The sequence below is a fragment of the Oncorhynchus clarkii genome, unplaced genomic scaffold (genome assembly GCF_045791955.1).
Source record: "Oncorhynchus clarkii lewisi isolate Uvic-CL-2024 unplaced genomic scaffold, UVic_Ocla_1.0 unplaced_contig_8870_pilon_pilon, whole genome shotgun sequence".
NCBI lineage: Eukaryota > Metazoa > Chordata > Actinopteri > Salmoniformes > Salmonidae > Oncorhynchus > Oncorhynchus clarkii.
The window spans coordinates 51722-72439 of NW_027258265.1; the positions used below are offsets into that span (position 1 = coordinate 51722).

The 20718-nt window shown below is 48.9% G+C and overlaps 1 protein-coding gene across 3 annotated transcripts; it reads right to left on the bottom strand.

Annotated features, from left to right (window-relative positions):
* Nucleotides 1–1628: 1628 nt before the first annotated feature.
* LOC139396397 (methyl-CpG-binding domain protein 5-like) lies at nucleotides 1629–20365 on the bottom strand. Of its 3 annotated transcripts, none has more exons than XM_071143434.1 (10): nucleotides 20300–20365; nucleotides 17597–18094; nucleotides 17266–17368; nucleotides 16161–16341; nucleotides 13238–15724; nucleotides 10214–10458; nucleotides 8649–9992; nucleotides 6575–6648; nucleotides 4665–4740; nucleotides 1629–3575 (listed from the first exon to the last, which is right to left on the bottom strand). In XM_071143434.1, the coding sequence occupies exons 2-10, from the start codon at nucleotides 17716–17718 to the stop codon at nucleotides 3504–3506; spliced, it is 4704 nt and encodes a 1567-aa protein (XP_070999535.1). In that variant the 5' UTR covers nucleotides 17719–18094; nucleotides 20300–20365; the 3' UTR covers nucleotides 1629–3503. The 3 variants fall into 3 exon arrangements, with proteins under 3 accessions (XP_070999535.1, XP_070999534.1, XP_070999536.1); XM_071143433.1 differs by having other exon boundaries at nucleotides 19923–20354; XM_071143435.1 differs by lacking the exon at nucleotides 20300–20365 and adding an exon at nucleotides 18381–18585.
* Nucleotides 20366–20718: the final 353 nt, after the last annotated feature.

The following is a 20718-nucleotide window of genomic DNA, read 5'->3' on the forward strand; positions in this document are numbered from 1 at the left end:
ACTGCACGTTGCTCTGCGCTCTTCTCTTCCACACTGCATCAGCATCAGTACCACTCCCCTTCCTCCTCCCCCCTCCCTCTGGGCTGGAGCCAAGCATCTCGCTGCTCGATATAACCGCTAGAGGTCAGTGTTTAACTCTAAAGGAAATGAATCGTTTCAAATTTGAAATTCTATTGCCCATCAATGGAAAAAAAAACTACTACCTGCAACTAATTGCAATATATTTAAATTCCTTTATGATAGAATGTGACGATTGGATGTGCATGAACGTTTAAAACAGTATCATGTGTATCAATACATAAAAGGTTCAATAAGAGTGCACTTAAAACGCCAGATAATTAAAGTAGGAGTGACCAGTTTTTAATATCTTAAAACATCTGTGCAACATTGTTCAAACGTTACATCACTGTATGACCTGTCATGTTTACAATATTTACAAAATAAAAAACGGCTGCTGACATGAAATAATAGACAACGCCAAACAATGAGAAAATATGGAACTTCACACTATTTGTCCTAGCACCCACAATGCAACAAATGACATCAAGTGCACAACACACTTTACAAAGTAGTCTACTTTTGTAAAGTACACACACACACACACACACACACACACATATTAGTGAGAACTTAGTTACATGTGGAAAAAACAACACTGACAACAGCAACATGTTAATAACACACAAATAAAGATTCAAAGAGCAAGCAAGGGTAAGAAAAACAGCACACACACACACCTCCAAAAATAAAACACACACACACACACACACGTGTGAATAAATTGTGCTGCACTGACCATTTGACCGACAACAGAAAGGTAAAAGTGAAAAGACGTTATACAACATGGGGTTTGAACATGAGACTGACTGGGTCTGTCGGTCGTTGCACAAGGGCAGAAGGAACTTCACGTGTTCTCTCGACTGCTCTCAAGAGTATTTGGGAAAGGCTTCATTAAAAGCATGAATACTTTTCTAGAAGTAGAGTGAAATACTTTTCTGTCTGGAGTGAATTACAGTTGATCCATCTAGACATGGTTTGAATAACATGAACGGTTACACAGATTATAATTTTTTATATTTTTTAAAGGTTGACGTTCTGAAGTTGTTTTAATGATTTATGATGTAACTTATTTGTATTGCACACAACACGCTGTAGTGAATATAACAAGTCTGTTTTCAATGGGGCAATAAAACGCATCCAAATCTCATCAGCACAAAACGTAGTGAAGCTGTTCTATATGGGGACAGTCTCCGATTAACACACTTCTATTGGAATTGTATTCAGTAGTGATTTCTCCACTAAACAACTCCACGACAGCACTGACAGGGCTCGGCCTGAAGGCCCAAACCGTCAGGGCTCGGCCTGAAGGCCCAAACCGACAGGGCTCGGCCTGAGGGCCCAAACCGACAGGGCTCGGCCTGAGGGCCCAAACCGACAGGGCTCGGCCTGAAGGCCCAAACCGTCAGGGCTCGGCCTGAAGGCCCAAACCGACAGGGCTCGGCCTGAGGGCCCAAACCGACAGGGCTCGGCCTGAGGGCCCAAACCGACAGGGCTCGGCCTGAGGGCCCAAACCGACAGGGCTCGGCCTGAAGGGCCAAACCGACAGGGCTCGGCCTGAAGGCCCAAACCGACAGGGCTCGGCCTGAAGGCCCAAACCGTCACTTCTTTCTTTCCATACTAATATGACATACTGCCCATTATGCATTTTAAACGTTTCTTCTATCCTTTTAACTATTATTGTACTATCTGCACTGATTTTAATGAATCATTTAGGTTGTTAAAAGTTGATTCTGAATCATAATTTGTTTTTAAAGATCGCATGCTGCCTAAATATATAGAGAAGCCTTTTCAGACCTTATGCTTATAAATAAGGATGGTCCCCAGAGACTGGAGATACGCCACCTTAACTTTCTGGAAGGAGGCAGTCAATGACCTCTTCAGGACATGGTCTACTGTAACAAACACGACAGAAGAGATAGCTAGCAGAAGGGAAAAACACAGTAGGACACAACGTCACGGGATCCAAAAAGAACACATTTGAAATCAAACTGGAAAACAGTCAGGTTAATGGCTAAACTGAATACAGCATATTTCTGTGTCAAATAAACACGTAAGGCTTTGAGTTTATAACTCTCGGTTGTATTATTGCCATCTAGAATATTGTAAAGCTTAAAATAAATATGAAATACTGTACATAAATAATTTATAACAAATAAACTACACATAAGGCCCCTAAATTGTAGGATGAACTCTTTTCCACCATTTTACCTCAGGCAGTTAGTGTTATTTTCACAATCCACTCTTACGTCATATGCTTGTGGTTGGTTACGTGATCTAAAGCTATAGCTGTGTGATAAAATGATGACACTGTTTGAAAATGATATTAAGAAAAATAAAATCACATCAAAAAGAACATTTAAATGATGCAAAAACAGCTGACTGGTATTTGACAACAGTCTGTGGTTTTAGTAGGTTGAGATCCTGGAATTAGAAGGATGCTTCATTCCAATCATCCTGTTTCTATGGTAACCGTAGAAACAGAAAGCCTTTCAGCTGGTAAAGTTGACTCTGTTTTTAAAACGCATAAAATGAACAACCACTTAGTGGTGTTGAAGTGAAGCCCGTTTCTCCTGGGTCTGGATTCAGAAAGCGTCTCAGAGTTGGGGGTGCTGAACTAGGATCAGTCTCGCCCCTCTTAGATCCTAATTAAGATGATGTGGACAAGGTGGGGGGGGACCTGATCCTACTGCCAGTGATGATCTAGTAGCAGGCCCCCCTCTGTATTTGTCATCTTATTCATTATAATATTAAAAGTGAAACTGATCCGTGATCAGCACTCCTACTCCCCGAATGCTTTCTGAATACAGACCCTGCTGGTCAATCCAATAAACAGCAGGTCTATAACATCACCATGTAAAAGCTTCCGGCTGTATGTATCTAGTCTTTACATGTCCCTTGCATACAGTCAGAACGTCTGCGTGTGCTGAATAAAAACCAGGACATCGGTGCACTTCTGCTGCTGCTGCTTTGTACAATACAAGTTCACATGTGCATTATTAAGTATGTTGTACATTACCAGTGTACAACATTTACATACGTTTCTTAATATTCATGAAATCTTCCGTATTACCTATATACATATTGAAAATGTATCAGAAATATTTGGACTGTCTATCTTCTTTACAATGTAGTATTTTTCTTCTATCAGGTTTTTTATACGTTATTCTAGAAAAAATAGTTGTCATTCAGCTAGCTGTAGACAAATTACAACCGTTGTTTTTTACAGTTGAAATTCAAAACTGTCATATTTTTGTTTGTCTTTTCCAGGACTTTCAATGTCAGTCAGCTAGGGAGGTCGTGGGACGATAATGTACCACGACTATCCATGTTGTAGCACCTGGTTGGAGTTCAAAGGTCGCGGCGGGGGCGGTCTGAACCGTTGTTCCAAGGCTGGGCACTGGCTAGATACTGGACTGTCATTAGCTGACCAAACACATTCAACGTTATCTGGAGATCTTTCTCCTCTTGGGCTTGGGCAGCTTCACCTGTCTGTCTCTGGAAGGGATCTGATGAACCTGAGGACAGAGAAGACATAATACATTAATGCATGGCCAGGGCTCTAATTTAACTGGGTGGTTCCGGCCCTGAATGCTGATTGGCTGACAGTCGTGGTATAATCAGACTGTATACCCAGGTATGACATTTATTTTTTAACCCAAACCCTAACTTTTAACCTTAACATTTAACCCTAACCTAAGGACAGAGAAGACAATAGAAGATGTATTAATAGCAACCAAACAACCCAGTCTCTGTTGGCTTGTGCGGGTAGTAGAGTACATTCTACAGTGTTTAATAGCATCTGAGTTCAGACAGAACTCCACAGACATCCTAATCTGACTAAGCTGTCCTCTTTTCCACTCAAAGTGTCTGGTTTCATATTTCGCCTGTCTGAATTCAGAGGAAAGGCAGCAAGATGCATTAACAGCACAGTGAATCCTTTTCAAATTGAAATGTGGTGCTGGTTGAGGGGTTGTTGCAGCTTGTTTATGTAATCCTCTGACTGGGGTGTGTGTGTGAGGTGTCTCCCAGCTGACACAGAGACAGCTCTTTGATCAACAGTGGCTGTAGTCTTAGTTCTGCTCAGCTTAGCCTGGGGGACAGTCTAGAGAGGGAGGGAGGGAGTAGAGGGAGACAGGAGGGGCAAAGGGAGAGAGGTAGAGGGAGAGAGGTAGAGGGGCAGAGGGAGAGAGGTAGAGGGATGGGGGTAGAGGGAGATAGGTAGAGGGGCAGAGGGAGAGAGGAGGAGGGGCAGAGGGAGAGAGGAGGAGGGGCAGAGGGAGAGAGGAGGAGGGGCAGAGGGAGAGAGGAGGAGGGGCAGAGGGACAGAGGAGGAGGGGCAGAGGGAGGGAGGGGCAGAGGGAGGGAGGAGGAGGGGCAGAGGGAGAGAGGAGGAGGGGCAGAGGGAGAGAGGAGGAGGGGCAGAGGGAGAGAGGCGGAGGGGCAGAGGGAGAGAGAAGGAGGGGCAGAGGGAGAGAGAAGGAGGGGCAGAGGGAGAGAGAAGGAGGGCAGAGGGAGAGAGAAGGAGGGCAGAGGGAGACAGAGAGGAGAGGCCATCTGCGAGAGCATGGTGTTCTAATCTTTCTAGATGGTACTAGTATACTCACAGTCCCTGACATCTTGTCCAGCTCACTCATGGCCTCATGTATAGCAGCTTCTAAATGATTATTCAACTTCCCAGCTCTGTTGGGAACAATGAAAACAAAATCATGTCTCAGAAACATCAATAAGTCCATACCTAAATACTCAGCGTTTTCTTTTTCGCTTTGGACAAAAACATGAATAGATTTGTTCAACTCTGCCTCCTGCTACGCAGGGATAAAGTATGCAATTATAACATGAACTGTAAGCAATGACACTGACTGTGGTCCAGGTACATTTTTACAGAACATTGAGGGAGAAGAGCTAAGGTAAGCGCTGTGTGTGTGTGTGTGAGAGAGAGAGAGAACAGGTGCAGTGGAGGAGGTTTTTCATCATCAGGGGGTAATGACTAGCCGGCCAGGGCATCCAGGGGGTAATGACTAGCCTGCCAGGGCATCCAGGGGGTAATGACTAGCCAGCCAGGGCATCCAGGGGGTAATGACTAGCCTGCCAGGGCATCCAGGGGGTAATGACTAGCCTGCCAGGGCATACAGGGGGTAATGACTAGCCAGCCAGGGCATACAGGGGGTAATGACTAGCAGGCCAGGGCAACACCAGGGCATCAACAGGGGGTAATGGCTAGCCAGCCAGGGCAACGCCAGGGGGTAATGACTAGCCAGCCAGGGCAACGCCAGGGGGTAATGACTAGCCAGCCAGGGCATCCAGGGGATAATGACTAGCCAGCCAGGGCATCCGGGGGATAATGACTAGCCAGCCAGGGCAACACCAGGGCATCAACAGGGGGTAATGACTAGCCAGCCAGGGCAACACCAGGGCATCAACAGGGGGTAATGGCTAGCCAGCCAGGGCAACGCCAGGGGGTAATGACTAGCCAGCCAAGGCATCCAGGGGATAATGACTAGCCAGCCAGGGCATCCAGGGGGTAATGACTAGCCAGCCAGGGCAACACCAGGGCATCAACAGGGGGTAATGACTAGCCAGCCAGGGCAACACCAGGGCATCAACAGGGGGTAATGACTAGCCAGCCAGGGCAACAGCAGGGGGTAATGACTAGCCAGCCAGGGCATCATCAGGGGGTAATGACTAGCCAGCCAGGGCATCAACAGGGGGTAATGACTAGCCAGCCAGGGCATCAACAGGGGGTAATGACTAGCCAGCCAGGGCAACACCAAGGGGTAATGACTAGCCAGCCAGGGCAGCATCAGCAGGGGGTAATGACTAGCCAGCCAGGGCAGCATAAGGAGTAATGACTATCCTGCCAGGGCAGCACCAGGGCATCATCAGGGGTAATGACTAGCCAGCCAGGGCATCATAAGGAGTAATGACTATCCTGCCAGGGCATCATCAGGGGGTAATGACGAGCCAGCCAGGGCATCATCATCATCAGGGGGTAATGACTAGCCAGCCAGGGCATCATCATCAGGGGTAATGACTAGCCAGCCAGGGCATCATCAGGGAAGCAGCAGTGCCAAAAACACCCTATTCAGTGCATTACTTTGACCAGGGCTCAGACTGGGACAGAGAGTACAGACAGGTGATTCAGTAGTCAGTGGTATTAACCTCTCCTCAAAACAGAGCAGCCAGCCAGGATGGAACTAGCCAGCCAGGATGGAACTAGCCAGCCAGGATGGAACTAACCAGCCAGGATGGAACTAGCCAGCCAGGATAGAACTAACCAGCCAGGATGGAACTAACCAGCCAGGATGGAACTAACCAGCCAGGATGGAACTAACCAGCCAGGATGGAACTAACCTGGCCCATCAACATTCTAGAATGGAATTCCACTCTTAAAATAGAGCAAATAAAACACATCTGTTCATCTTTTTAAAACACAGGAGAAACTGGTTCCACATACACACTGATGTAAATAATCACATGTCCAGTACCATCCATCCTACAGCAATATAAAACTTACTTTCTGTTCCTCTTGGTCGCTCTGTCAAGGGCCTCTAGGTCATGTGTCAGTGTTTTCAGCTTCTCCGTCTCCACCTGGGGTAATAACAGATGTCAGACAGTGTTGTCAGCTTCTCCGTCTCCACCTGGGGTAATAATAGATGTCAGACAGTGTTTTCAGCTTCTTCGTCTCCACCTGGGGTAATAACAGATGTCAGACAGTGTTTTCAGCTTCTCCGTCTCCACCTGGGGTAATAACAGATGTCAGACAGTGTTGTCAGCTTCTCCGTCTCCACCTGGGGTAATAACAGATGTCAGACAGTGTTGTCAGCTTCTCCGTCTCCACCTGGGGTAATAACAGATGTCAGACAGTGTTTTCAGCTTCTCCGTCTCCACCTGGGGTAATAACAGATGTCAGACAGTGTTTTCAGCTTCTCCGTCTCCACCTGGGGTAATAACAGATGTCAGACAGTGTTTTCAGCTTCTCCGTCTCCACCTGGGGTAATAACAGATGTCAGACAGTGTTGTCAGCTTCTCCGTCTCCACCTGGGGTAATAACAGATGTCAGACAGCGTTGTCAGCTTCTCCGTCTCCACCTGGGGTAATAACAGATGTCAGACAGTGTTTTCAGCTTCTCCGTCTCCACCTGGGGTAATAACAGATGTCAGACAGTGTTGTCAGCTTCTCCGTCTCCACCTGGGGTAATAACAGATGTCAGACAGTGTTTTCAGCTTCTCCGTCTCCACCTGGGGTAATAACAGATGTCAGACAGTGTTGTCAGCTTCTCCGTCTCCACCTGGGGTAATAACAGATGTCAGACAGTGTTGTCAGCTTCTCCGTCTCCACCTGGGGTAATAACAGATGTCAGACAGTGTTGTCAGCTTCTCCGTCTCCACCTGGGGTAATAACAGATGTCAGACAGTGTTTTCAGCTTCTCCGTCTCCACCTGGGGTAATAACAGATGTCAGACAGTGTTGTCAGCTTCTCCGTCTCCACCTGGGGTAATAACAGATGTCAGACAGTGTTCAGCTTCTTCGTCTCCACCTGGGGTAATAACAGATGTCAGACAGTGTTCAGCTTCTTCGTCTCCACCTGGGGTAATAACAGATGTCAGACAGTGTTGTCAGCTTCTCCGTCTCCACCTGGGGTAATAACAGATGTCAGACAGTGTTTTCAGCTTCTCCGTCTCCACCTGGGGTAATAACAGATGTCAGACAGTGTTGTCAGCTTCTCCGTCTCCACCTGGGGTAATAACAGATGTCAGACAGTGTTCAGCTTCTTCGTCTCCACCTGGGGTAATAACAGATGTCAGACAGTGTTCAGCTTCTTCGTCTCCACCTGGGGTAATAACAGATGTCAGACAGTGTTGTCAGCTTCTCCGTCTCCACCTGGGGTAATAACAGATGTCAGACAGTGTTGTCAGCTTCTCCGTCTCCACCTGGGGTAATAACAGATGTCAGACAGTGTTGTCAGCTTCTCCGTCTCCACCTGGGGTAATAACAGATGTCAGACAGTGTTGTCAGCTTCTCCGTCTCCACCTGGGGTAATAACAGATGTCAGACAGTGTTTTCAGCTTCTCCGTCTCCACCTGGGGTAATAACAGATGTCAGACAGTGTTGTCAGCTTCTCCGTCTCCACCTGGGGTAATAACAGATGTCAGACAGTGTTCAGCTTCTTCGTCTCCACCTGGGGTAATAACAGATGTCAGACAGTGTTCAGCTTCTTCGTCTCCACCTGGGGTAATAACAGATGTCAGACAGTGTTGTCAGCTTCTCCGTCTCCACCTGGGGTAATAACAGATGTCAGACAGTGTTGTCAGCTTCTCCGTCTCCACCTGGGGTAATAACAGATGTCAGACAGTGTTTTCAGCTTCTCCGTCTCCACCTGGGGTAATAACAGATGTCAGACATTATGTTGGGTCTAAGAATAGGACCAAAAGCCTGACTAGGTCCCATCAACATGACCATCAGTAGCAGAAGTAGTGATCGCAGAGAGTTACTTTCATCTAAAAAGGTACAAAAGTCAAGTAAATAGTGAAAGAAAACTAGATTTGTGGGTGTGTATTTCTCTTTCACCTGTCTCTGAAGACATCTCACCTTGCTGTCCTCTCTGAGCTGCAGGCTGCCATGGTGATGGTTGTGCCCCGCCTCCTCCCCTGACAGTTTACCAGGCCAGGATGGGAACCCTTTAAAGCCCTGTCCCCAGACCAGATCCCCCATGTTAAACGTCCTGGGTCTATAGTGGAGCATCTCTGACGATGGGCTGTCCGGCTGCCTCAGGTCCTCCTCGCTGCTCAGGGACTTGGTGTCAGACGGGCTGGGGGCACAGCCTCCGTTGAAGTGCCCGTTGTAGTGGCCCACGTACTCTTTAACCAACGGACCCTCCAGGCTGGTGGAGGAGCTGGGAGACTGGTCGTCCCCGGTTAGGTCCCCCTGTCTGGGGGGGCCGAGGGGGTCAGACACACCGTACCCCCGTAGAGAGAACTGGACCTGGGGGGGTCCGACGCCACCTCCGTTCATATGGGCGCATCTCTCCACAGTCTGATCCAACCTCTCTTTGTAGTTAACGATGTTCACGGCCGTCCGATTGCAGTTGTTGAAGCGGTTGAATCCATCCTCCAGGAAGGCCTTGTCTGAGGGGACGGGGAGAGAGTGGTGGTGACCTTCGTGGGGGGAGCTGTCGGCTGGACAGGGGGGTGCAGGAGCAAGACTCCCAGGTCTCTCCATACAGGGGCTGCTGCGGACATGAGTGGAGCACTCTAGGAACTCCTCACCGCCCCATGCCGTGTGACCTCTGTCCAGACTTCCGGAGTACCCAGTCTCGCCTTCCCACTGCCCCCTGGGGGTGCCATGGCCTGGGGATCTGAAGTAGTCCTGGTGGGAGGCCTCTGGAAGTGCTCCCTGACCCTCGGGGATGCTAACAGTACTCTTCCCCTGACCAGAGTGCTTCCGGGGCCGTCCTGCTCTGACCTGCCTGGGTCTGGGCTGTTGGCTCAGGGTCGGTGTCTGCTCCCCCTCCTGGTGCGCCACCAGGTGGCCACTATGGCTGACTGCAGCATGGCTGTGAGGGAGGTTGTGGTTGATGCTGACCGGCTCCCCTACGGAGTTAGTGAAGGCAGTCATGGTGCTGAGAGTGGGTACCGGGCTGGACTGGGTAGTGCCACTAACCGTGGTGGTGATGACTACATGCATTCCTTTACTGGCCGCATCCACCACAGCCCTGTAGATGGCATCTACAGACTCCACCCCTCCGCTGGGTAGCCTATCAGAGCCGTGCATCCCTGGGGGAAGCCCCTCTCCCTGAGTCTGTTGCATCTCCTGTTGGCTGACACCAAACTGGGTGTGTGACAGCATCCCCTGAGACTCAGGAAGTGATGTCATACCAGACTGAGAGATCATCTGTGAGTGAGGGACTGAAATGCTGTTGTCTGGCAAACACCCCTGAAACAACACAGACGTAAAGTTCATTGAGAGAAAACTGAAAACGTGTCATTATCACTCCTAGCATGTCAGAGAAGGAGGACGGAATATATAATGTAGATCATCCACCCGTAGTGAAGAGTGAATCAGATAATCTTGTCATCTCTATTCATTCTATTTCTATCTGCAACGCTCAGAGCGTTTCACGTCACTGAACACACCCTTCAAACAGACAGACTAACCTGGAAGTTCTGGAACAGGCAGGCCATAGGGTGGGCGTTGGAGGAGTTGTTGTTTTCAGGGAAGCCAGGTTGCTGTGAGCCCTGGTAGCCAGGAGGGAGGCCCTGCATGGCCCGCTGAATGCCCTGATGAAGCTGCTGCTGCTGGGCATGACGCTGCTGGAACACCTGGGTACCACCGCTGGAGCTGTTGATGACGTGGGGCTGGAGGCTGGTCATGCTGCAGTTTACGAGGTTAGATGGGTCTCCTGTTGGGGTGGAAGAATAATACTGTTCATTGTTATTCTCAAATCAGGGAAATTCCACACCTTAACTGCCTGGAGAAGACAGGTCAGAGGGGTAACTCAATTCTGAGCCAAATGATGGAAGAAGAGTGGGATAATGGAAATTCTTGTAATTGAACAAATAAACTGGAGAGCCTGATGGCTTAGGCTGTAGTACTGTTCTCCACTCCTCACAGGTCTATTTTCTCCTCCTCACTAGCTCCCGTCCTCTCACTAGTCTAGCTCCTCTCCTCCTCGCTCACTAGCTCTCCTCCTCGCTCACTAGCTCCCCTCCTCTCACTAGTCTAGCCCCTCTCCTCTCACTAGTCTAGCTCCTCTCCTCCTCGCTCACTAGCTCCCCTCCTCTCACTAGTCTAGCTCCCCTCCTCTCACTAGTCTAGCTCCTCTCCTCCTCGCTCACTAGCTCCCCTCCTCTCACTAGTCTAGCTCCTCTCCTCTCACTAGTCTAGCCCCTCTCCTCTCACTAGTCTAGCTCCTCTCCTCTCACTAGTCTAGCTCCTCTCCTCTCACTAGTCTAGCTCCTCTCCTCTCACTAGTCTAGCTCCTCTCCTCTCACTAGTCTAGCCCCTCTCCTCTCACTAGTCTAGCCCCTCTCCTCTCACTAGTCTAGCCCCTCTCCTCTCACTAGTCTAGCCCCTCTCCTCTCACTAGTCTAGCTCCTCTCCTCTCACTAGTCTAGCTCCTCTCCTCTCACTAGTCTAGCTCCTCTCCTCTCACTAGTCTAGCTCCTCTCCTCTCACTAGTCTAGCCCCTCTCCTCTCACTAGTCTAGCCCCTCTCCTCTCACTAGTCTAGCCCCTCTCCTCTCACTAGTCTAGCTCCTCTCCTCTCACTAGTCTAGCTCCTCTCCTCCTCGCTCACTAGCTCCCCTCCTCTCACTAGTCTAGCTCCTCTCCTCCTCGCACACTTGCTCCCCTCCTCTCACTAGTCTAGCTCCCCTACTCTCACTAGTCTAGCTCCTCTCCTCCTCGCTCACTAGCTCCCCTCCTCTCACTAGTCAAGCTCCTCTCCTCCTCGCTTACTACCTCCCCTCCTCTCACTAGTCTAGCTCCTCTCCTCTTCGCTCACTAGCTCCCCTCACTAGTCTAGCTCCTCCTCGCTCACTAGCTCCCCTCCTCTCACTAGTCTAGCTCCTCCTCGCTCACTAGCTCCCCTCCTCTCACTAGTCTAGCTCCTCCTCGCTCACTAGCTCCCCTCCTCTCACTAGTCTAGCTCCTCCTCGCTCACTAGCTCCCCTCCTCCTCTCCCCAGTCTAGCTCCTCTCCTCCTCTCCCCAGTCTAGCTCCTCTCCTCCTCTCCCCAGTCTAGCTCCTCTCCCCAGTCTAGCTCCTCTCACCAGTCTAGCTCCTCTCACCAGTCTAGCTCCTCTCACCAGTCTAGCTCCTCTCCTCCTCTCACCAGTCTAGCTCCTCTCCTCCTCTCACCAGTCTAGCTCCTCTCCTCCTCCCACCAGTCTAGCTCCTCTCCTCCTCTCACCAGTCTAGCTCCTCTCCTCCTCTCACCAGTCTAGCTCCTCTCACCAGTCTAGCTCCTCTCACCAGTCTAGCTCCTCTCACCAGTCTAGCTCCTCTCCTCCTCTCACCAGTCTAGCTCCTTTCCTCCTCTCACCAGTCTAGCTCCTCTCCTCCTCTCACCAGTCTAGCTCCTCTCCTCCTCTCACCAGCCTCTGCCTCAGCCTCACCTCTCACTAGCCTCCCCTCCCAAGCTCCTCACCTCCCCCCACTAGACGCCACTCTCCTCCCCTCCACTCTCACTAGCCTCCCTCCCCAGCTCCCCCAATAGCCTCCCCTCCCACTAGCCTCCCCTCCCACTAGCCTCCCCTCCCTTCCCACTAGCCTCCCCTCCCTTCCCACTAGCCTCCGCAGTGCTCAACCAGTGTGGCTGCACTGCTATGATATAGTGGTGATGGTTGCCGGGGAGGTTGCTATGGGAACGGTGTGATTGGTGGTGCTGTCTGAGCCGTGGCTTATTTCAGAGGTTGCAGCCTGGAAGAAGACTGGGGGTTGAGGAAGGGATGTGATTTAATAGCCTAGGCAGGGGGATGGGGTCAGAGGCAGGGCTGGATGCTTGGATGGTGGTGGCTGGGGAGGGGGAGCTGTCTGGGCATGAGGTAGGAGAAGAGAAGTGCTTGGTTGGAATGAACCCATCTAGGGAGATAGGCTAGCAGTCCACAAAGAGATGAAAGATAGCCACTATGCTTCCTGATAAACATATGCCATATCTTATAGTATTTAGCATTATTTCCTGCTATCGTGTTCACACAACAGTAGGCCAAATACAGCCATGTGTAACACAGTGGGCCAAAGGAAAAAAGTATCTATTCAGTTAGGCCTATATCAGAGCAGACACATAATAAGGCTAATGAAGGAACACAACCCTTCTCCAAAGGCTTCACCCAGGCCTCCATTCAGAAGCAAGCGTTACTATAGCTACCAGCCAGCTCACACCAGCTCTTCACTATATCTGGTCAAGAGCTTGTTTCTTAAAAAAGGAGGGAGAAAAAAAGATCTGTTTTCATGTTATTCTGCCACTGAGCTGAGCACTGCAACTAGCATGCTAATAAAGAGAGAAGCCACAATGATTATACAAACATGAGGGCCAGCCTCTCAACGTACACTCTCTACGAGAGACTAAAGACTGTCGTTCAACTCAAAGGCCATCTAGGTGGATTTATCAAACTCACACACCATCACAGAGCAAAGCGCGATCATCGAACAAAGTGTGTGTTTCTCTCAGTAGCTCACCTGGCTCCGAGATGATTGGACCACAACTCCCATCATTGTTGCCGAGTGTCATTCCTGACATACTAGTCCTTCCCAGCGCAGCGTGAAGGTGACTGTGCTGCTGCTGCGGATGTGGATGTTGACTTGGGTGGGACAGTGGTGGTGGGTTAGTGTTAGGATGGTGGCTCAGGGGCATGTTCCCTGGGCCAAGGCCCAATTGTCCACCGGGCCCCAGAGGGCCACAGTTCACCAACGAATTGGCCTGGATCTGGTTCATCAACCCTGGGAACCGAGGGCTGTGAGAATGAGGGCCTCCAGAGTCCATACTCCGGCAGTACATACCTTGACCCTCCCCTTGGCCTAGCATCCTCTGTTGGGCCAGTAGGCTCTGCTGCTGGGAGGCTCCAGGAGGCATGATCCCAGCCACATCGCTGTAGTGCATCTGACCAGGTCCTGGGGGGCCTACAGGGCCTTGGTGCTGGTTATGGTGGTTGTTGTGGTTGCTCATGGACTGAAGCAGCTGGGCCATGGAGGTGTTGGTCTGTAGGCCCCCAAGCCGGGCCACTTTCCTCAGCTGTTCTGCTGAGCTTGGTAGTGGTAGCCTGGGACCTGGACCTCCACCCATGTTAGGAGACTTGTTGAGCATGTTGAAGACCATGCTGTCGTGGTGGTTGAGGGAGTTGTTGGGCGGTGGTGGGCCTGGCGGCTGCTGCTTGCGCTTACGGAGCAGGGGGTCTCCTCTGTCTCTCTGCTGGGCCATGAGCTTGTCCCGGAGGGCAGCCCGACCGCTCTGGCCCCCTGCTGCTGCTGCTTCCGCAGTGGGCATGGTGGGGTTAGGGGGAAGCATGGGGTTTAAAGTGCTGCTACTGGGCCTCTCTATGCCGCTGAGAGGGCCACTGGGATGCCCAACTCCACTACTATCACCATTACCATCAACCCTACCTGGGCCTCCACCTCTACTGCCAGTCTCACTGCTGTTGTCACCATGTTTGTTTTGATTTGCTAGCTGTGCTTTGGCTGCTGCTGACAGTAGGCTGCTGGCGGGGAAGGACGCAGCATTCTGCTGGTTCACGATCTGGTTGAGGGGCATCCCTAACAGTCCTGGGTGGTTCTGTCCCTTCTGGTTCTGGGCCTGGTGAGGAGCAGCGATGGAGGGGCCAGAGGAGGTGGCAGAGGGGTACATGCCGGGGTTGTTGTGCTGGGTGTTGATAGCGTTCTGGTTACTCATCTCAACCAGCAGCTGACTGGGTAGGTCTTTGTACTGGTGGAGTGGGTGTGAGTCAGGCTTGGCAGAGGAGGGGCTGGAGGGCATGTTAATGGGCATGGCGGGCCGGGGGGAGCGAGGAGGAGCCTTCATCCCGCCACACGGACCCTGACTGGGGCCTGAGGGCATGGCAAAGCTCCCATGGTCCGAGGAGGTGGAGGAGGAGCGAGAGCGCTGGGGAGAGGCCTCCATCCTGCTGCCCAGGACAGGGCCTGACATGTGGACTGGGGAGGTGACGGGAGAGGGGGACATGGAGGTGGTTATGGAGGTCTGATGTTGAGTCCTCTGCATGTGACCTCCATGGCTGTGGCCCACTGGGCCGGGTTTGACAGTGGGGAGAGGGAGGTTGCTTGGCAAGGGGACAATGGCGGGAGGAGGGTGGTTGTTCATGTTTACATTCATCATTGGTACCTGAGAGGAATGGACACTAGGGTGGAAGTTGGAGTTTGTTTTGGAGTTTGTCTGGCTGATACTGATGCTAGGCTTGCTGGGGATGGGGTCTAGGATGCCTAACGGGTCCTTTTCAGAGGTCATCTGCTTTTTCTGGAGGGTGCAGGAGGGAGGTATGGCAGACGGGGGGCCGGGGTGTGGGGCGCTGGGCTGTGTATTGAGGTGAAACGGTGGTCGTATGGAAATATCCATACTGGGGGATCTGGGGAAGTTACACACAGGCTTCTTCATCATGACTGGGCTTTTGGCAGTGGCGGTAGGGGAGAGGGGTGTGCTAGTCCTTCCTGCCATAGCGCAGGACGTCTGGGTCCCAGTCGGAGAACCGTGGAGGAGCATCCCTGGTGGGGAGAGAGGCATTCTGTTGGCCCCGTGGATGGGGCTGGAGCTGGTGGCTCCAGGGAAGCCACAGGGGTTGTTTCTAAACCCATCTGGGCTCCCCAGAGGATCAGACCTGAGGCTAGGGGAGAGTGGTGACCCGTCCCTGGGCCCATAGAGCTGGGAGCCGGGGCCCCCTGGACTCAGTATGCTACCATAGCCAGAGCAGTACGAAGACCTGGGCCCAGGCTCACTGCTCAGTCTCCGCTGTCTGTTGGGATAACCAGGGTAAAGCTCCAGCTGCTGGGGCGGACCTCCTAGCTCTTGGGGAAAGTGCCGGTGACCTGCTGCAGCCGCCATCATCATTTTGAAAGGGTTCTTGCAGTTGGGAACCACAGAGTTGGGTAGCGGTGACTGGTGAGATGTATTCCGTATTGCTCGGGGATTCGTGGAATGTGACGGGGCCATTGATGTTGAACCTGAGGGGGAAGAGAAGTGAAATGAGTGTTCAAGCTGAAAGCTGCAATAGAGGAAACAGCACCACTGTTTGCCTGAGGACATCTGTTATTGTTGATGAAAGAGAAGAGGAGATTCACCACTGTGGAGGGAGAGAAAAAAAGGCTTGATTGTTTTATCGCTCATACAATGTCAGAGTGATTATAAACAGTGTTTGTTGTTTGAAGCATCATCTTTGTTTTTGTAATACCGCAAAGAGACGCAGCAGTTTCACCATTACGGATTCCAGCTTTATAACATTGAAAGTGTTTAATGTCACTGTGAAGCCAATTTCAAAATGTCCACCTTTTTTTCCTGACCTTGTTCTATATCACCCATGAAACAGTCTGAAATCTGTGAGAAATTTATCATTGAAAAACAACCAAAACAGTAGTGATACACAGTCACTAGGATACTTACTTGTACCTCCACCGGGACTGGTAAGGGTCAGAGCAGGGTGTGGTAGCGCCATAGTTTTGTGTAGAGTGGCCACAGCCAGCAGCTTTCTCTTATGGATACACAGCTTGGTGACGTCTTCATCTGCCCTCACGTCCTCTGCCGTCCTCTGTTTAACGGCAGCCCCCGGATCAAAGTTAAACACCTGAGGAAAGGAGAGTCAGCTCTCTGTTACCTGGCCTGTCTTGGTGAAAGGAGCGGCGTTTATCCACAAGTACATAAAGTAAACATCAGTAAAAAATGGAACGTCCGCTACTTGTCAGGTCACATCCTCCTCCAAGCCTCCTGCTTCTCCAGAAGACCACATCACATTTGCATATGAATACATATTGGCCTTGCCTTGAATAGGAACGCAGTTCCCTTCCCAGTCTCAGTTTCAATATAACGCAACACACAAAAAAAGTATAAATTAAGACTGTATGCAGCAGAAAATATAGCCTACTATATGTTTTTTTAATATAACCCTGCTATATGTTTTTTAATATAACCCTGCTATATGTTTTTTTAATATAACCTGCTATATGTTTTTTTAATATAACCCTGCAATATGTTTTTTAATATAACCCTGCTATATGTTTTTTAATATAACCCTGCTATATGTTTTTTTAATATAACCCTGCTATATGTTTTTTTAATATAACCTGCTATATGTTTTTTTTAAATATAACCCTGCTATATATGGGAAAACAGCCTCTGTTTAATTGAATATCTGGGTTTAACAAAACTGTTCATTGCATCACTTGGGAGTAAACTTTAATCTCCACCCTTAAAAGGGATACTTTGGGATATTGGAAATGAGGCCTGATACTTCCCCAGAGTCTGATAAACTTGTGGATACCAGTTTTATTTCTCTGCGTGCGGTTTGAATGAAGTTGCTTACTAGCGCAGTTGCTAACTCTGCTAGCATGCTGACTCTGGGGAAGTAGATAAAGGGCCTTGTTGACAAAATCCCAAAGTATCCCTTCAAGCTTTGTGTGGTGTTTCTTTGGCAGCTACGCATTCAGAGAGTCAATTTAGGTTAGCTAAAGACTGAGACAGACAGGACAACCAAGATGGTTAGTGAACGTACCTTTGGGAGGATGAGCGGGCACTCCAGGCCACACTTGCAGGTCCCGTCTGTGAGCAGGTAGCTCTTCACCTGGTCTAGACAGGACAGCACCGAGCCACTGGGACTGGAGGTTACAAACCAAAACTAATGTTTAGAAGAAAAACATTTATCGTCCAATATACATGAGTGTCTCATAAGGAAATGTATCTGTTACTTTATCCCAACCTCTCTGAAAGAAACACACAGGTTGGATAGATGATACTAGCCCACCAAGACTGTAGGTTACAAACCAAATAGAAGTGCATTATTGTGGTATCATTACAAAAAAACAGAGCACTGCAATGGGTCTTACCTGATGTAGAGGACTCCATTAGTTGGATCCACCTTGCGATGCCAGCCAATAGGGACCTGGACAGGGGCTGTATGCCCCACCCCCTCTGAGACCCCTCCCTTACAGTCCTTTCCTCCATTCATTGTTCTAGTTGGTTTAGTACACAACACCTTAGAGCATATCACACATCAACCAGAGACTTCAGAGTACATGGCATCTTTGTCTTCCAATAAAGAGGACTTTGTAGTGCACTACAATTTCACTCTCAAAGTTGGATGAAGTATGGGCTGGGGTCTGTGTGATGTGAGGCAAGCTCACTGTGAATCCTAACCTTTCAGACCCTTCATAGTTTTACTACTGAACACCAACGAGATTTCCATATTTGTCTCGGTCATTCAGAGCCATAGACACTGAATCAGATTCAGAGAGGCTGGGGCAACAGATGGAACCAGGAGTGGCTCATGAAGACATGCTAGGGGTTCCTTCTGGGGCAGGTTATTTGAGGGATTCCCATGGTTCCTGATTGGGACAAATAAAGAAAAGTATTAGAAAACATTGTTGTATGACATCAACCAACATTTACACAAAACTACATGCAACAACAAACTGAAAGGTTTGTGTATGTGCAGTTGTTGTAGCCTACATTCATGTTATGTCCAATTCAGACCTACCCACCATTATCTGACGGTGCAGATTTAACATCAGTTTGATACACTGAATAATTCATTGCAGACAAGTTCTGTCAAATATATAGGAGTGGCACTCCGGGCATGGAAATGTATTTTCTAAAGACTAAGGATCTTACTATTGTTGTGTGGCCATGCGTTGGCCTTGACTGTCGGAAGGCTCAGTGCTGTACTGTCACAGGCTACTAATCCAAGCCCTTGTGTGCTGACTCATAACTGTCCCTGTGTAAGGATGGAGGGAGGGGGAGAGCTAAAGAGGCAACACAAGCATCAGGTTCTATCTGGAGTCAAGGTATGGGCGGACGGGTGGAGAGGCGCCCAGGGTCACAACAAGCAGATGGGAAGAGAGAAGGCTCTGTATTATATGATGTAGCTATGATAGGGACCTGATGCATCTCTGCTTGGCACTCAGCGTTAAGGAGATTGATTGCGGGTAAAGGCCCTGCTATAGACTAGCGTCTTGTCCAGAAGGTGTAAGTGTACATCAAGCTGCCTCACAATACAGAAACAGGAGATGAGCCGCTCCACTTGCACAAGCCAAGGCTACTTACTACTTATGATAGTTGATTATGTAAAACCTCTATTCACTGTCAAAGAACACCTAATCGTCTTTATGGAAATCATCATGCCAAAAACACTGAATATGAATAGGGAGGTGTTACAGGGCTAATACATCTATGACAAATCTCCTGCGTGAGGATTTCATTTGGTGAAAGATCTACTGGCTGAACCTCTGGAATGTCATGGGGCTGACACATCAGACTGGGCCCATTTTGGGTTGCAGAAAAGCAACGACCCATTTATGACAGCAGGCATAATGGCATTGCACAGCTCTCTGTGAGTCAGGTGCTGCATTTCCACAATATATTTTGAGAAATGACAGCAGGTAGCTCACTAACTCTTATTAAACTGACAACCACACGAAGATGAGGAAGAAAGACACACACCTGTACAGCTGCGAAACTAGGCTATTGTTAATAATTGGCACGATCTATAATGGCAAGCTATTGCACCAAAGAAATCTGAAATGCCAAATCAAATGGCTTGTGGAAATGGGTCGATCAATGCATCATATAGCATAACGTTACTGTACATAGAGCACTCCTTTTCGTCTGCAGAATCAAAAAGGTCTAGCTACTATAAATTATTACAAGTTAGCTAGCTACCCAGATAACGTTAGCTAGCTTTGGGGGACATACAGAGTTTTTATCTAGCTAACGTTAGCTAGATAGTGGCATAGTTGGCTACCTTGCCAACTGAACTACCTACATAGCTAGCTACTAAACTAGCATATCAGCTGATATCCAACGTTACTTAACCTAGCTAGCTAACGTTAGCTACAAAGAATCAACATGTTTACTGGTAGGTGGGTGATATCTAGTCACCTGATATTAGCTCACTAACAGTTAGCTAACTCTTCGGTCTAACGTTACAAAGTCTATATAAGACGGTTGTTTTAACGAAGAAAAACAACCACTAGCGGGCCTTATTTAGCCCACCGATAATGACTAGCTATCTAACGTTAGCTAGTAGACAGCTAGCCAAACATGATTTATCGATGGCAGGCTAGGTAACCAACTTAGCTAAGCTAGCTAACTAGCAGAATGCTAATGCTAGTAAGTAGCTAACGTTAACCGAAAAGCAATTGTAAATAAACATACCCGTGTAATCTAACACAAACTCCAAAACATTAACATGCCTTTAACGATATTCCACTGTACGAAAAAAGTATATCCCGAATTGAAAGTCGAAGTTTTTTTAAAATCGTAACTGGGGAGCGTTGAGCGTATTTTCCAATGTGAAACGTCTCCAGCTAGGGACGAGGCAGAGACAGGCCAGTGAAAGAATAGCTGAGCAGAGGGTTGCTTTGCAAAGACAGGAGCTTTTGAGATTCCAATCTTATTGCCTATAAAAACGTTTTTCCATCTTTCAGAGTATCAAATGATTCCTTGAAAGTCCATGGTGGCTGAAATAGTATATTTCAACTCCCTCCAATTTGCTTCTTCTGGCCCTTTAAAAATAAAAATAAAAAGCCTACCCATCAAATGTCTCGGCTGGTTCTCCCTAGGCTTGGGATAAAGATGGAGTGCTTTACTGCTCCTGCGCCTCAGAGAGATGAGGAGAGAGCTGGAGAGCACAGAGTTAGCGCAATTCGGAATCCTTGGGACGTCCTTACCCTAAACTCTAAACCTTGCAATTTTTCTTTTCCTTTTTTGTCTTTGTCCTTTTTCTTTGCCTTTTTTTGCCTCCTTTGCCTTTTTTTTGCCTCCTTTGCCCTTTTTTGCCTCCTTTGCCCTTTTTTGCCTCCTTTGCCCTTTTTTGCCTCCTTTGCCCTTTTTTGCCTCCTTTGCTTTTTTTTGCCTCCTTTGCCCTTTTTTGCCTCCTTTGCCTTTTTTTCCTATTTGCCTTTGCCTTTGTCTTTTTAAATTGCAACTCTAAAGGAGTGACGTCAGAATT